Source organism: Corticium candelabrum, chromosome 9 (assembly GCF_963422355.1).
Source record: "Corticium candelabrum chromosome 9, ooCorCand1.1, whole genome shotgun sequence".
In the NCBI taxonomy this organism is placed as follows: Eukaryota; Metazoa; Porifera; class Homoscleromorpha; order Homosclerophorida; family Plakinidae; genus Corticium; species Corticium candelabrum.
Window position 1 is genome coordinate 6,111,734 of NC_085093.1, and position 18,591 is coordinate 6,130,324.

The 18,591-nt window shown below is 42.1% G+C and overlaps 1 protein-coding gene across 1 annotated transcript; it reads right to left on the minus strand.

Moving 5' to 3' along the window:
- Window positions 1-15,188: 15,188 nt before the first annotated feature.
- On the minus strand, window positions 15,189-18,502 carry LOC134184728 (deleted in malignant brain tumors 1 protein-like). Its single transcript, XM_062652473.1, has 8 exons — window positions 18,384-18,502; window positions 18,229-18,335; window positions 17,245-17,308; window positions 16,303-16,547; window positions 16,104-16,191; window positions 15,793-16,040; window positions 15,715-15,723; window positions 15,189-15,643 (listed from the first exon to the last, which is right to left on the minus strand). The coding sequence occupies exons 1-8, from the start codon at window positions 18,500-18,502 to the stop codon at window positions 15,189-15,191; spliced, it is 1,335 nt and encodes a 444-aa protein (XP_062508457.1).
- Window positions 18,503-18,591: the final 89 nt, after the last annotated feature.

Consider the following 18,591-nt stretch of genomic DNA (forward strand, 5'->3'; position numbering starts at 1 on the left):
ACTTATCCTCTCCCGGTGAAGCCGGTTACGTCGTCGACTTTGACGTTTATGTAGGCTCCCAGAGCGTTCCAGAAGAGGACCTCACTCAACGGGTAGTATTAGAGCTGCTGGAGCCTCCTGTCAGCAGCAATCTTCCATTGCCTGTCCTTGGGCTGGATTACCATCTTTATGTAGACGACTACTACACTTCCGGTATGGATTATATTTTGAGTGCATTGATGTAGTAGGCATTGTGTGTTTCCTCGTAGGTAAACTATTTCGCCAGCTCAGGGACAAAGAAATATATGCTGCTGAAATAATGCGCCGAGGACGCTCCGGTTTACCACCACAAATTGGTGGACCAATCTTGAAAAAGGAGGACAAAGGCAGTTGGCGTTGGACACGTGACGGCGACCGTCTGTACCTAGTCTGGGTAGACAACAGTCTCCCCGTCTTTTGCTCGACCCTGGACCAAGGGTCGAGCAAGAACCGGACAGTCAAGAGAAAGGGTAAGGGGACTGGTAAGTAGCTTGAGAATTTAGCTGTTTAGTAAATTGAATTACTTAACTTTGAATTTAGGAAAGGCAAGGGAATTTCCTTGTCCACCTGTCGTCCCAGACTACAATAGGTACATGGGTGGAGTCGACATCTTTGACAAGATGGCAGGTGCCTATCAGGTCTTGAGGAAGGTCTTCTGTTGGCCAATCGTCTGTTTTTACATCTTCCTCGAGACAGCGGCAATAAATTCATGGCACTTGTACAAACTTACTACCAATCCAACAGTAAGTATCATAGGTATGAATTCTCTACCTATACACAGTATAGCTAGTTATTCATGTTGTAGATGAAACATCTTGACTATCAAGAACTTCTGGTCAAAGAACTGGTTGCTGCCGAACAGGAAGCTCAACGACATCGTTCCAACAGAGGTGGTCGACCACAAGTTCCAGTCGCTGCCTCTGCGGCTTCCTATATTATCCCGATGCACTACACTCCTATGTTTCATAAGCACTCTGCGCGCCCGTGGAGGCAGATGCATGCTGTGTTCAGTAGTAATGCTTCTTAAACCTGTATTTATTTAGTTGTATATATTCTTATTGTCAAAGCAAGAAGGCAGAAGGGCGGGGTTATTGCAGGGAGTGTGGTGTATTTCTCTGTTTGCGTCCAGGCCATAACTGTTTTAATTAAACTTTACCACAGCCGAACAAATAAAGTAGCTATTGAATGTAGAGAGTTTGCGGTCGCTAAAAAGGCCATTAAGCCAGATTTCATGTGTTTTGTTGTAGATGTTGGTGAAGATGATAATATATACCGTAGTTCATAATATAGGTGTACAGTTCATAATTGTACATATGCATGTATGAGAGTGGCCAAAATGGCTGCTACGCTGGCACCACCCAAAAAATTCTGGATCCGTCACTGAGCAGTTCTTGACCATCTCTGGAACGAGACTGCGCGCCAATATCGGAAGGTAAGAAGACTTGACTCACAACTTGCCACTCAAAATGGCGGCGGCGGTAGCGAATCACGTGGCTTGGTAACTTATGGGAGACTACATCTACTCCAAAACACAACACAACTGGGGTATATACAAGGTTTTACAAGTCCAAACTTGCTATTCCAAGCTTAAGACTAGCAACAAATACCAACGGAGGCCAAAACTTTAGTCTTTCGTTAGAAGACCAGCTTCGGCTAGGGATTGGGTTCTTCTAACACGTCGATGCCCCCGCCCTCAAAACGTTATATTTACATCTACTTAACCCATTATCAAACGCTCAAACTATTCAGAAACGTCTCCCAACGGCAACCCTGGTGAGACGATCGTGCAGCGGCGGCGGCCATGACACATGTCGCAAATACCCCGGATAAACCAACTACTTCCCGGATAAGCCAACTACTTTCTGGATCTGAATACAAACCTTACATAGGGGACCAGCTGTTCTAATCTGCTAAAGTTCCTACAAAGAATCGTTGCTCTATTTATTGTACGTGCGGCTAGGAACAGAGACAGTTCTTTGTAGCGCACGTTACCGCACGTGCCGCACGTGTGCATGTTACTAAAATGCTCGTGCCTTACTGCGAAATATACGGGCTTCATTAGCGAAAACGCACTAAACATTATGTCAGAAAAAGTCTGGTGTCTAGAAGATGGCTGTTCGTTCCAATGCGCACGAGTCGCACAGTTGAGAATGCATCGAGAACGAATGCATTGTTTCACTATAAAACAAAAATGTTTACTTTCCCAGATTTTACAAGTACAGTCATTTTTAAATGGTTCAAAATTAATGAAGCTGAATCAGATTTAAACAACCTGAATGTGTGCGCATGAAAGTTTGTTGTATGTACATACATGCATATTAATAAAATCAGTTATTTATTAATTTGTTTATTTATTTACATATTTGTTTATTTACTTGTTTATTTATCTATTCATTCATTGATTCAATTATTTTACTTATGTCAAAAGCACTTCCATCACAATAAAATCTAGCTATAATACAGAGTTCCAAGCTGCAGTAGCCTGTCAGACAGTTCTAATGACATTCAATTCCAAAAAACCGCGAAGTTGGCATGTTACCTGGCTTAGTTGACGTTTTTACTACAATGCTGATAATTTTGTCACAAATTATGTCAGAGTTGTCCTACTGCAAGCATACTGCCAACTGGATTGCTGAGGTTCTCTTGAATAAGTTAGAGGGCATATTAATCACATTCATTCATTCATTCGTTTACTTATGTATTCATTAATTTCAATATTTATGTATTTTTTATTTTTATTTATTTATTTATTTATTTATTTATGTAATAAAAGTACATTCTCAGTGACAATAAATAGCCTTTTAAGTAATAACAATGTAAATGTTGTTGCAAAGCGCATTCTCTGTGGTGTTGTGTTAAATAAACCATGTGTAGTAAACTGAATCCGTGTTTCACTCCATAATCTCAAATAGTACATGGTGACAGGACTTGGATTTGATATCCATGGCTACTAATTCTTTATTTCCGATGCCAAAACCATTTAATTTCTCCCACGCGAAAGAATGAGTGTGGTGGAGTAAAAGGTTTGAGCGATATCGCGAAATGACTGGACTGAGCGACAACAGCAAAGCTCTCCAAGTTAGTTTACCTAATGGGTGAACAAGCTGATGACATATTGACATTCCTAGCACTGATGGAAGAAGAGACAAAGAGCTATCTGACGGTGAAAAAGAAATTCGTGTCTCACTATAATTATCAAGAAACGTAATATAATTTAGGAAAGAGCCCGATTCAATGTGCGCCATCAAGAAGAAGGTGAGCCGCTAGATGTTTTCATAACATCGCGTTATAGCCTTGCTGACTATTGCCAGTTTGGTGCATAACATGACCACCTGATCCGGCACCATATAGTCATTGACATACGGGATGTTCGCTTGTCTGAAAAGTTACAGTTGGACCAGCAACTTACCCTCGAGAAAGCCATAACGTCAGTAAGACAATTTGAACTGATGAAAGAACATCAGAAGACACTGCGTAGCAAAGCTCCACTAAATGTCATGAGTCAACCCGAGAGAGAGGTTGAACCAGTAGACCAGACCAAAAAAAGACAACCTACGAAGTACACACACCACTCACCCCAAGACAAATTCCGCTGAGGTGAGACGTGGATCTGGATCTAAGGAATCCTGTTGTCGACGCGGACGCTCATCTGCACACGATAGAGCCAACTGTCCAGCACGTGAGGCAAAATGTTCTAAGTGTCGTAAAGTAGGACATAATGCTGCAGTTTGTCGTAGTAAGGCAGTCAGTGTAGTAGATGAGTCAAATTCAGAGGACGGTCTTCTCCTCGGAGTACTAAACGCACCGAACAGTCAGTCATGGACAGTTACACTTTCATGGACAACCATCTGTTGACGTTCAAGATAGACACGAAAGTGAACGGGACTGTAGTATCGACTTCATGGTTTGCTACATACAGCAAGAGGACTCTGCACCAGTCAGACAAAACACTAAGGGGTCCTACCAGAACACCTTGGAGGTCCAAGGATATGTCGAGTGTTGTTCAGGTAAGGAAGACAAAACCATTAGAGAGAAAGTCTACGTTGTAAGGAAACTAGGACAACCACTACTAGGCAGACCGGCAATCGAACGACTTAAGCTACTAAGCAGGGTCGACTTTGTGGTTACCAACACAGAAACAGGTCGAATACCAATGGAGACGCAATACCAAGATGTTTTTCAGAAGTCTTGGGACATTTCAAGAGGAGTACCACATACGTCTGAAAGAAGACACGGTTCCTTTCGCAGTGAGTACACCACGCAGAATGACAATGCCTTTATTCCTAAAAGTTAAGGAAGAACTTTTACTGGTGGAGTCAAGAAGAGTTATTTCCAAAGTGGACAACCCACGGATTGATGTGCGCCTATTGTAGTTGTGCCCAAACCAAACCGGAGAGTACGCATTTGCGTTGACTTGCAAAGGTTGAATGCCTCTGTAAAGAGAGAACGACATATTCTTTCGTCCGTGAAAGAAACTTTGGCACAACTCAGAGACACCCGGCTCTTCAGTAAACTCGACGCGAACTCAGGTTTCTGGCAAGTACCGTTATCCCAAGACTCGTCTCTATTTACAACATTCATTACGCCGTTTGGAAGATACAAATTCCACCGACTACCCTTTGGCATTACCTCTGCGCCAGAAAATTTCTAACGAAAAATGTCAAGACTTTTGGAGAGATTAGACCAACTTGTCTGGCATATGACGACATCTTGGTCTTTAGATGGAACCAAGATGAACATGGCAATGCATACGAAAAGTCCTAGATTAAATTCAAAAAGCTGAAATAACTCTCAACAAAGAGAATTGGATGTACTAAGTAACTTCGTCTAAATTCCTGAGACAGATTGTAGGAAATTGGGTTACTCGACCTGATCCAGAAGAAAAGGAAGGTAATATTGGAACTGTCTCCACTAACCAACGTTCCAGAAATGAGAAGAGTCCTTGGAATGGTGAATCAGCAGACGAAATTTATTGAGATGCTGGCGGAGAAGACAGAACCGCTCCGTTCACTACTGCAGCAGCACAGCCAATGGATATGGGGCCCACAGCAACAATCTGCATTTGAGCTGATTAAGAGAAAAATTACACAAGCTCCTGTTATAGCAATGTATGACGTAGGCCGGGACAGCATCTTGTCAGCAGACGCCTCATTATTTGGCCTCGGAGCAGTGTTAAAACAGAAGCAACCAAGCGGAGAGTACAAAGCAGTAGCTTCTGCCTCCAAATCATTGACAGAAACCGAGAGACGTTATGCCCAGATCGAAAAAGAGTGACCCTCTGTCATTTGGGCAACGGAGAAGTTTCAAACTTATTTACTCGGAAGTGACTTCACGATTTTAACGGACCACAAACATTTGGTGCCGCTTTTGGGTACCAAAAGTCTCTGTGATCTCCCGCCACGGATTCATAGGTTTCGCATGCGACTTCTACAATTTTCCTATAAAATTTGCCACATCCCAGCAAAGAATCTGATAGCAGCCGAAGCACTGTCAAGACTACCGACTTTTACTCCAGATAAAGTAGACGAAGTATTTTAAGATAAAATTGAGTGCCACAAGTCTGCATTCTCAAACACGTTGTACGCATCTTAGAAAAAACTGCAAGCAATTAAGACTCGGCAAGACAAAGATATACTCATTGCAAAAGTAAGAGTTCGTATTGGCAAACTGGCTAAAACAGCACACTCTGCAAGGAGAACTTTACCGGAACCTCAAACATGAGTTAGTTGTTCATGACGGTCTACTTCTTTGCGGCTCAAGAATTGTCATTCCGTCGGCTTTGCGAAGAGAAGTCTTGACACAAATTCACAAGGCCATCAAGGGATCACATAGTGTCGAAAAAGAGCCAGACAAGCCGTCTGGTGGCTAAATATCGGTGCACAGATTGAAAATCTACTTGCTACTTGTATAACTTATTCCCGACGGAAAACATCCAGCAGAACTACTGACTTCTACAGCATTGCCGTCGCTTCCACGGCCAACACTAGCTATAGATCTCTTCGAATGGAGAAGTCAGTCATACCTTCTTGTGATCGATTACTATTCTCGCTTTATCGAGGTTGCATCGCCTTCCATACTATCTCCTGGAACGAGAGTTTGGGTTCCCGACCAGCATCGGTATGGGACATTCGTTTCAGTAGCCAATCCACGGTCTTATGTGATTCAGACACCAACCCGACAAATAAGAAAAACAGAAGAAGCGTGAATCTAAAAGACCTTTTTAGACCGAAACTCAGTCGTCTTTGACCTCGCCGGGTAAACCTCAAGAAGTACTGACACAGGAAACTTCTTCAGCAAACGACCAACTACTACTTGGAGAGGAAGAAATACGACGATCAGACTTTTAAAGTAGTCAAGAGACCCGCTGGTGATTGTGTACCTCGTGAGGGTTATTTTGTTACGCGTTCTCGTAAAGTAAGACGTCCACAGCAGAAGCTAAACCTCGAGAAGGGGAGATGTAGCAGTAGCACTTATATACGGGTTAGTATGTTGTTGCAAACCGCATGCTCTGTTGTGTTGTGTTGAATAAACCACGTGTAGTAAACTGCATTCGTGTCTCGCTCTATAATCTCAAATAGTACACTTTAAACACTTACTCCTGTAATAGAACTGAAGCTGCCAAGGTTCTGGCAAATGCCAAAACAAGGCTTTCCTTGCACTGCCCAATTGGTGCATTTGTAGACAATGCAACGGGCCAAGCATCTGCTACATACTGGCAATGCCACTGCAAACACGACAAGGCTCTCGCGCACCTAACACTCCCAAAGACAGACTGCCAAATTATAGCTGGTAAGATCCAAAATGGAGTGACATTCAACAGAATAATCAAAGAAATTTGAGATACCGTCAGCAGCACTAACAAGAGATGACTGATTGAAGGAAAACATCTGATTGCTCGAAAAGACATCAGCAACATCCCACGTTTATTTGGACTGAGACGGTTCAAAAGGCACTCTGACAATGCCACGAGTCTAGTCATACTGATGAAAGACTCCAGTTGTCCAGATAAAAACGCATCAAGCTTCCTTTATTTTGCAAATTTTATAGGCAGTCAGCTGGCAACAATCTCATAAAGACGACTTTCTTTTAGTCAATCAAAAAATGTTACAAATGGAGGTCATGCAAGCGTTTGCTGAAGAAATAGTTGTTTATAAGGATGCCACTCAAACGTACCAACAAGCAATAGCATCTTTGAAAATTTAATATTTGCCAATACAACTGCAGTACAAAAGGAGAAGTGCGCCCAAGTTAATAGCAAATGAGAACACACATCTTGATCAACAGGGGAACGAGCAAACACGTTATCTTTTCTGTAAAAAAGGGACTAAATATCTAAGTAATCAGTTGTTTCCTCGTAAATTATCCAAGCAAAGAGATCAACTATAGCGAAGACGCTGAAGCTGAGACGACAACCTTTGTGTAGAAATCTAGATACCCATATCAACAGTCCGTCATCGATGTTGAAAATTATGAGCTATTATAAAAATGCTTTGCCTATGCGAAACACAGACTCACTCCCACAGACCTTGTAGCAATCAATTAAATAAAGCCTACCTAAATTTCAGACATCATCTCGCATTCCAAAGCCAGTGAGGCCTGTGACACCAGCCTGCCATTCTTCACGCAATTTCTCAAGAAAGAAAAGCAGTCATCTGAAGAAATGTTATTATTTTGGCGTGAGACAGCGTATAACCGCTGCAACTACATAAGTAGAGTAACAACCGCTGCAACTACATAAGTAGAGTACCAACCGCTGCAACTAGAAGGAGCAACAGAGCATTCAAAGAAAGCGACAAGTCATTCTGTCACCTTCTTCCACAAGCGTGACCACTTCAGGTTACTTATTGCACTCACCACAAGCATGTAACACTTCATTATCGCAATTGAGTAATAGAACTGTTGCTAGCATTGCAATATTGGAAATTATGACAACAGCCTCCCAAATGTTGCCTAGGTCGTGGAATTGTGAATGGATGATTGTGGCAAGTTTTACAATTCTATTGCATTAATGGGCACTGGCGGATACTTACACTACTTGCATCATGAGGAACGAACTTTGATTAGAGACCCTGAAGACAACGACAATCACAAGCCGGCTCAACATTTTCGAACATAAAATCGTATACAATAGAATACAAAAATAATCCGACACGAAATTTTAAAACTAGTGCCGTACACGAGAAAATAAAAATCGAGACGTCCTCAATAATGCGGAAAGCGAACAACAACACGGACTTCGCGTTGAATGATCGAACAAGCAGACATCCACACCGACAAGACTAAACATCTCTCATGGAGACGAAGCCAGCGCAGGTCATGTTGATGAAAGGAAAGATATCATCGAGTCACTGGAGCTACAGTAGAACGCACAGCCACCCAATGAATTTCAATATCGAATGAAATTACTCCCAGAGCGTAGAAAAGACACTAGCCGACATCGAACCGATTACACGGTCGACGGAACAGAAGGAGCTTGAGCCACGAGTGGACAACAAAAGCGATGGAGAAATAGCAAACTCTTCAATGAACGCCATAGAAAAGACAGGAATCGGAGGATTTAAGTTGAAGCAGCTAGGCACACGGGATGTGACATGAGGTGGCACGTGATAATCTACTGGTGTGGAGGAGGTGACCCTAACAGTTAAGTCTAAATCTAACTCCTAACTCTTTTGAATTCTTTTCTCTGGATCAAAGGCGAAGACAGACGCTCGATGTTACCGTACGTCTCCCGACACAAGATGGTGGTGTCCGCTAGAACCCAAGACAACACAAGTACACCTTTAGTATAAACACAACACCGACGCTCACCATGTGCGGATGACAAACATGACCTCAGGATGGATCCGAAAAAACAGACAAGACCTCTCACACGGCATCGCCTAAACATGGCAGGTATAGACTCTTGATTCCCCAAAAAATATTAATACAACACTTCCAGATAGTAACATGTCCGAAATATAATAGTAGAGAAGAAACAATTCTATAATACTGCCTATGACTCTCTAGTGTTGCCACAATTACCAAAACTCGCTAAAAATATCATCATTTTAAAAGGTTTTGAAAACCTAAACATCTAACTCCGTGTTTAAGGCCGCGGCCACACTACGTTGTGGTTGGCGTCCGCATTTACGTTTGATGCGGTCACACCATATCATTTTGCACGTTTACGCTTAGATAACACAACCGCGTACGTAAATGCGGATACGTACAAGAAATTCGCGTTTGCGTGTATTAGTATTCGCATTTCCTTTGTTCTCCAGCTATTCTTTGTTCCTCTGGCTCTCACTCCGTTCTCTTTTCGATGGCAGACAGGCGAAGTAAAAAATCAAGGAAATCGGAGGTCAGTTGGCCTCTGGAAGCGGAATGCCGTCTCAATGAAGTTTGGAATGAGATAATCAGTCAATACAATAGCAAGATGGTTTCAATAAAGCCATATAAACTAAAGCAACCGTTGAATTGCACGTGTACATTGAGAAAGACCTTGGTCTTCGTCCGTACAAGGGATGACGTACACAATAAAATAGTCAATATACTTCAGAAAGCAAAACGCTTTTATGTAACATATAAGAAAGGAGATGCAGACAAAGAGGCATACGGTAACATCATTGGTGTTGATGTTGATGCAGTTGTCCTAGAGTGGCAAAAACTTCTCCGTGTTCTTTAAACTATTTAAAGACCACCCGTCACTAGGGCCTGGAAATGCTGATGATTCTGCTTTTATTGAAGAAGATCCCCAGCTGTGTCACATCAGGTAGATATCACCACTTCTCCACAACAGACTACTGCTGCAACTTTGTCAATTACTAAAATAGTAAAAGATGAAAATGATGATAATAACGATGAAGAGAAGGATACAGATCACGATAAAGACGATGACTGCCAAATAAGCGACAGAGACGAAGCTCCTCAATCAAAGAGGAAGAAAGAAGGCAAGAGACACCGTCAAGCAAACCAAAGGCAAAGGTAGAAAAGAGTGTCTAAGAGTGCAATCATCACCACAAGACACGCCTGAATCTTGGCACCTTCTTATGGAAGAAAGTCAGAAAAAACAGAAGAAGCATGAAGAGACAATGATGATCCGTTGGCAGGAGCATGAAGAGAAAAAGACAGAGAACGCAGTCAATTGAAGAAGATGTGAAGATAAGATTGGAGCAACAGAGACAGGAATTCCAAACCAATATGGTACTAAAGCACAACTGTCTCAAGCAGAACTACTCAAGCGCTTGTTTGAGGACTCCAAGTAGAGTATCATGTTATGTTTAAAAGTTACTATAAGTATAACAGTAACATATAAGTATAACAGTAACAGTTACTAACTTGATTGCTACATATTCTAGTATGTATCACTATTTTAAATAGCAATTAGACAGTTTACTGTTCATTAATATTAAATAGAAAGTCTATGGTTTATGGTGCTGGGTAACGCTGGTGTATATACCTGGCCAGATCTTCTCTAATATTAGTACCAGATTCAATTATATCTACATCATCCCAGTCTGCTGGTGGTGGGAGTTCCTTAAAATCATGCAGGTTTGCCAACACATCTTCATAAAAACATTTGTATCGCTCGCAGATATTGTACAAACCACAGCAGACGGTTGCAACCTTGGCTGCAAAGATTAGATCATTTAACAGTGTTTTAGATATTACTCTCCAACGACCCTTTAGATGCCCAATGCCTGATCCACAACTCGCCTAGTTCTAATAACGGCGTATTTGAAGCTCTTCTGGTACGGGAGCAGATTATCTCCTTCAAACACTTCATAACAGTGGCGCCAAGAGGAAATGCTGCACCAGCCACTAGATATAGCCTTAGCTTCATTCGACGGATCGTCCTGTTAAATACTGAGAAAGCCACTGGTTAGAATCAATCATTTGTTTCAATTTGCTGTTTTTGTAGCAATAGGAGTCTCCTAAAGACACAGGCCTTCCAGCATTAACATTTACAGAAATGCCTCGTGCATCCACAGTTCCCAGCACAATAATAAAAAATCGCTTATAGCAAAAGTAGGTTTCACCATACAAAGTCGGTATATTTATCTCCATGAAAGTACCATCTATTGATTCAGCACAATGGGGTAAGAAGCACAATGATTCAAAGTCTACAACCACCTGTATAAGCTTGTCTTCAGTTGGAAAGACAATAGATTTGAAAACCATATGCTTGCGTAAAACGCTGATACCAGTATGAACAATTACAACAGCTGTTGAATTATCAATGGAAAACAGGGATGCCAAAAAATTGAATGACAAAAAATGAGCCAACCAGTATATAAGGATAGCAAACCGTTTGGCACTGGGTACGGCATCTCTGAATATTGTACTTTGTTTTTGCATTCTTGTTCCGTAAAGATCGTGTAGAGCCCCAAACACTCCCTTTGTCCTTCTAAATGAGGCAATGAACTGTTTCTCTTCCCAGTCTGAACAAAGTCGGCCAACTCTAGACCAAGAGCCACATACTTCATTCTCTCAAAAGCCCCACCTCTGGGAGACGACAAATTCGTCTCTTTCTTTTAAATCCACCAAGAATCTGAACGTGGGTTTATCCCCCATAATCTATTCATTAGAAACGGTCGTGGCCGTGCACAGAGAGAGCGATACAAAAAGTAGTCACGTCTTTCTTCTTGTTTTGTGCTCCACTCGACTAAAATCTTTGAGATCTGCTATGGTTACCATATGGAACACGAAAAGCGCTGCCAACAAGGCGCTCTCAAGCTCAAACGCCATCTAAGCCTTGATTTCAGACTAATAAAAGCATCGTTACCTTGCAGGTGTGACCCCGTTTGGCGGTGGTTTCATCAGCCATCGCCGTTACAAATGGGGATTATGTATGTATGTGGCAATATTTCGTAGCACTTGCCGGGCCAATTTCTTGATCAATATATTTTGAATTTGTGGACTTGTGTAGACATTCTTCTTTCGTTTCAGCCAGTGTGCTAGGTTAGGGTCTTTCTCACTCTGTAGACAAAGCAGCTGTTGTAGATTACCATCTGATTTATCTCCATCTCCTCTAAGAGCAAGACACTGCCTACTCAAGAATCTTAGACGACAGTACTTGAAGAAGCGCTTGTAGATTGTTGATTTTCTGGACAGCATGTTCATGAGAAAGATGTTCTCTAACGTCCCAGGGTGGTGGCAGGAAGAGTGACAAGAACTTCAACTGCTTTACGATGAAACGTACTCTTTACTGGGTTTTTGAATCTTGTGGTTGCATTTTTCCAGTTTGAAAATCGACGAGTAACCTTACCAATGAATACAATTATAGACCAACAGCCTACTTCTGTATGTGCTAGAGTACTATCAAAAGCAGAATCCGGTTTAGATTTGATCGGTATGAGAGTCAATGCTTTCACGCACAGATGACAAAACACGACGTCGTCAGCTACGTGGTAGTGAAGAAATGGCCATTGATGAAACCAAGACGGCCTGAAGCAACGCACCTCCGCCTTCTTCCCAAGGGGGCGTTTTGAAAAATCGAAGTTCAGGGGTTGGTGATGCTGGTTAAGAACGGCTTGATCATCAGGAAAGACCTTCGATGTGCTGGTCGCTATACTTAGAAGATTTAGGACAAATCCCGGATGTGCCTTCGAACCCTTCTACCCTTACACTGCATTCTTCCAGCTATTTCTGGTACGTATCTCAATGTTTACATAATGATCAATGTCCACTGTGATTATTACAGTGTTCCGTGCTTGATAACGTAGACAGAATACAAAGTAAATAATATATTTTATTATCTATAGCTATATAACCGGAAGTCTACGCCATTCTGCCGCTGCTGAAACTACAGTTTCTGAAAAATGGTCCGGGGAATGCCGGACCTGCCGGACCGCTTGATACGGGCCTATAAAGACCTCGTTTGACCATCATGCAGGGGCATAGCGACACATAAAATTATATTGTCACCGCCGTGGCTTAGTAGCTAGCGACAAAGTCTGCCACTACATGGTTTAATTGTTGTTCCAAACCGCAGTAACGACAGAAATTAATAAACCTTGTCTGTGCCTTTCTTTCTTATGATTACCTACCTTTCTCAATGAGAGTATGACTCGTTTTAGTCGTTAGGTAATTTCGACCAGGAGCGTAGCGTGGCATGAGCTAGACCGGGCACAGCCCATCATTTGGAGGTGTGATTATAAAAATTGTGGACAGTAGAATACGTGTGAGGACCAAAGTGGTATATACAGTATACACCACGCATTTCTTCTGTCTGGATATGCCGCTGATTCTACCGTATCATTCAATTAAAAGCCAATAAAAGTGAGCGTGTACATAACGGTGGGCATTTTCCAAAACATCGTGAAGTTTAGTTCCCCATTTCTAGAGTTCTCGCTAAGCTCTTGTGCGGACTGGCAAACGGTCCGTCGGAGATGGCGTTTATTGCTTTCCTGGTAGTCATTGATTTTCACTAGTCGTGCTGTCTCGAGTTTGCGGTTACCGTAATGCTTGAAATCTATACCGAATTGGCTAGACATTGATCGCCGTGTTACCTCCGTGGATTAGTGGTTAGCCACAATGGCTACCACTCGATGATTTGAAAGTTCAAACCTTGCTGAAGACAGTAAATTATGAAACTTGTTTGTATTTCTTTCTCGTGTTTCTCTAGTTCAGTCCAAGACAGTATAGCCCGTTTCAGTTGCTGGGGTGCTTCTGTGGTCTGGCAAACGGTCTGTTGACGATAACGTACGTCTAGCGCTATTCTGATAGTCATTGACATCCACTAGTTGTGCGGTCCCAAGTTTGCGGTCACCGCAATGCATGCAATCTATATCAAATTGGCTAGTAATTGCTCGCCTTGTTAACAAAAACAGAAACATGTACCCTGCTGGAATCACCTGCCGGCTTTTCGAGAACCCAGATGGCGTTACGACCCCAATTGCCCATCATGGAGTGGCTAACAACACATAGAAGCGGGAAGTGGGAAGAGCTCTTCGAGAATTTGTTTGCTATCCTGAGGTCCAACTAATCCTACATCACGTGAGCGAATCTCTCTTAAAGACTTGTGAAATCATCATAAATCTGTTAAATATGGAACTTCTGTCCAAATTCAAGCGGGCTAGGACGCTATAGAAGAATCGTAATAGACTCGCCAGAATGGTTTTTGCGACAAGATGGTGGGTGATTTTACAGGTAATTGGTTAATTGGACTATACAGATAATTTTTTCATCATTCGAGTTTGATATTGAGCAGTATTGGGGCGACTGAGGTGCGCCATATTAAATCTGTCTTCCGACTGAAGCGTTACACCCAGGGTGAGATGTGCAGGACAGCTGAGCAACGGTGGCCACCCATATTAGGCGATACTGTCACATTGTGTCTCAAGAGGATATGAAACTGGAAGTATCCTGCACCAAATCGAGTTTATGGTTTACGGATCAAGCGTAGCACGTGTCCTCGCGATCATTTGACTCGTAAGTACAATCTTTTATTTCAGGACCCTGACTCCGTGTCTGACAAGTTAACTCAGGGGATAACCACCCACCTGATGCCAAAGAGAATGATAACACTGACTATCCCAGAAGTAACGGCCTATCACGTGTCTATCTGTCTTCAACAAGACCTCATCTCTGTTGTCAGACAGAGAAATCCTAGTCATTAGGTTTACGGAAACCTTAAGACATCCAAATAGAAAGGTTATCAGCAGGGTTCACTTGGTAAATAGGATCAGCTATTGACTAATAAACTGCTTACCGAGGACTGCAAGACCAGCCGCAAGAATTTGAGCATGGCTTCGGCGCATGACCAGAAAAAGTATGACAGCGTACACCACACAGCTGTTTGAGACATTGTGTTCAGCTGCGTCCGGTCTAGTCTTATGTAGGTTTTTGTGTGATGAAGTGTTGGAAGACATTGATGGTTCATGCCTCTGGGACGGTGCCATCAATATATGAATTGTAATATTGCACACCACAGAGACTAAAAACTACCATCGAAATACTGATCTGGAAGCACGTCCAAGACAACGGGCAAGCAACAGATCGATGTACGTAGATAAAACGTCAATAAATTTGCACAGCACATGACTAATTCTACATACGCAAGGAGCAGGCAACAGCAAACTCTATTTTGTAGTGTAACATAATAAACTAATACTAGCTCTCTTCGAAATTCTGGTACCGCTAAACACTACTCGACAAACAACAGAGCCGAAAATTTGTTGTCAGTGTCATTAATGAAACGGAAATTCGTCTCCGGTTTCTGGACGATATCCATACGGCTGAGGAGGGCGATACATAGCAACTTGTGTAGGATGATCGTGTTCTTGCTGTACCGACATTTCGTAAGGAGGCGGCTGGACTGCTGGTTTATTAGCCTGTTTAGGAAAATTAGGTGAAAGATAATGTTGCTGTAGGGGGTGATGCTGAGGTGAAGAATAATGTTGAGAGTTATGATAAGACTGAGATGAGGAATACGGCTGAAAAGAAGGTTGAGGACCCGCAGTCAGTCCTGCCTGTTGCTCAGCGACTACAACTACTGGTTGTTGAACACCACCAGCAGACGTTACTGTCGTAGCTGTACTTCTCCTTGCCCTAGAACGTCGACACAGGACGGCAACCACGACGATAAAAATACTGATAATAACAAGAGGAATAACAACAGCGACAGCAACAGTCGCAGCAGAACCTGCCATAAAAACAGAACACATACAATCAAGAGGTAAGTCAAACCAACTCCTCAATAATGAAATAACTTACTAGAATCACCTAATAACAAGAAACAGTTCATTAAAACATAGAAGGCAACCATATATACATTGGGAAAAACATTATTACTGCATTTAACGCCAACGTCTTCGAAGTGAGAGCAGTCTGATCGTCCTAGGCGGTCGTGGAAGCAAGATAATAGTCGACTCTCGTCGCCATCACAATCAACGTCCTCAAGAACAATGCGGCCCTTTGCATATCCGTAGTACGAGTTACCGCGAGCTTTTGAATTAGACGTGGAATACCCCAGTTGGCGACACACAACTCGAGCTTCGGAATCCGAGAAACCATCATCACAAACTGTACCCCATTGTGTGCTACAACCGCAAAATTTAAATAACTATATAAAACAAAAAGGGCAAAGAAAATAATCTCGATACCCGTCAAACATTTCTAAACGTCCTTCTTTAGATGAAGGCCCATCAACTAGACGTATAGCTCCGAATTTATTTGAAGTAGTTAGCGTAGCTATAAAAAAGGAAATTTTAAAATCCTTTAAACGACAGCATCATGCTACGTACGGCCATCCACATGCAAATGTCGTAAGTCGATAACAACCACAAATTTTGCTAGGCTTACAACAACTAACTCCTACGTCTTCAGAGTGATCGCAATGTGTGATACCCCAATCAACAAATGAGCAGTTACCAAGTGAAGACTCTGTACCGCTACAGGAAACACTGGACATCCAAATTTCTCCTTTTCCTTGACCGAAATGAGCCTTAGGATAAACAGACACAGCACCAGAGTATCCTAGCTGACGGCATACGACAATAGCATCTGTGATATCGAAGAAATCGTCGCACACAGTGCCCCATTCAAAACTTGCAAAGCAAATCCAATCAATACGTGATTCTAGACGTTTGATTAATAAACGTACAATAATCGAAAAAAGCATAATAAATTCACACACGAGGGCGCGCACACACACAAAGACACACACGCACACGCACACACACACACACACACACACACACACACACACACACACACACACACACACACACACACACATACACACACACACACACACACACACACACACACACACACACACACACACACACACACACACACACACACACACACACACACACGATGTGACGCTATTTAATCGGCAAATTGGCTGTAAAGTGTGATAGCTCTAATAGCAATCTATTCCATAAAATTCTTAACCCAAAAGAAGAGCTACAAACTGCCTACTCAGAAAATATAGCATATGTAAAAGTACTTAAATAACAATAGTTACAAAAATTGTATTATTCGTAAGCGCAGTTAGTATTCTTAGCAAAGATGAATGAATTGTAATTTTTACTTTTACAATGTGGCTGCAATTTCAAATAATAGGTAAGCAACTACTACCTTGCGTGCGCGCTAGATATTAATTAAATTTGATGTTATTACATAATTAGACGGGAGTGACATATAGGCGGAAATTACCGGGAAATATCTAAAGGGTTAATGTACTAAGTACGAACTCTGTATAATGTTTAAGCTCAAAAACATCTTCTTGACCCATACTCTAACACATCACTTTCTTCACACGTTAATTCTGTACAACTCGACAAGTGATAATCAGTGATGACTAAACAAACAATTTAAAATAAATAATACTTGTGATAAATTTCCACTCTGCCCTGGTTGCTTAAAGAAGATCCAATCAGACGTACACTTCCTGGGCTTGTGCTTAAATCAGAAGAGGCTGTAAAAACAACGGTAAGAAACAGATATAGATATTAATAACCAAACTCAATGTAAGCAGCAAACTAGATAAGTTCTCTTCTACTTAGACAACTATATTTCGCAGTAAGTTGTAGAACTAACTAGAAATTGTGCAATAATTTAGTAACTAGCACAGCTACCCGTTCTTTCCTTGCGCTGAATAAATATTGCATTTTAACGTTTATGCAATCATTTATTTAGAATTAATGGGTACAGTACCTACAGAACATGAATCCTGGAAGAACAGGGCAGCCATATGATTATTTCTTCACAACCAGTAGTTAATTAATTATACAACTATTGCTATTCGTTATACTAACAACTGGCAAGGTTGCATTGTCTAGATGCTTATATGTACATGCATGCAATAGTATATCACAGCATTACAGATTACTCCAAAAATATAAGCAAACAAGGCAACCAAGTGAAACCTTGCAGATCAGAATGACCTCAACTATCCTCTTGCCCAGGCCCTATTGCAAGCCCGGAGAGGAAAGCCTGGTACACGTTGTCTTCGCGTGAGCATATAAATTACCTCAAATCGGCGTAAAAATTGCGGGCATGCGGAACCGACGTTGTCTAGAATCTCCAGCAGATAGTGTCGCGCGCAATGACAGCGAACAGATTCCGTGATCTTCTTTGTCCGCTTTTTCGAATCAAATACACCAGTCCTGGCTGTCATGTGCCTGCAACCTCAATTTCCTGCTACAGCTCGAATGCACGGAGAAGGATATTGATCTGCGTGGAAGACCGGCTACTGTCTGTCGTAAAGATAGAAATTACCAAAATAGGCTGCAACTGCTGCTGTAGTCCTCCTCGCTAGGCAAACACTGTAAACAGCGTGACTCGGTACGACTAGACATCGATCGCGAGAAACGGCAAATTCGACACTGTCACACATAAACAAGGTCAAAAATCGTCTAGTTGGATTACTTGACCTTGGGTCTAGATCTATAGCTTCATCAGCGCACGGAAGCTGTTTCACTGTCCGTTGCGGTTGTGCAACATTACCGGCTCGAAATTCTAAACAACGTCGAGTCCACATGTGTGCACGCATTACCCAGGTTTCGGGGTAATTCTTGCGCGCATGCGAAGCAAGGGTCTCTTCTCCGTGCGCGCAAGAGGGCCTGGGTACGAGGTTAGATC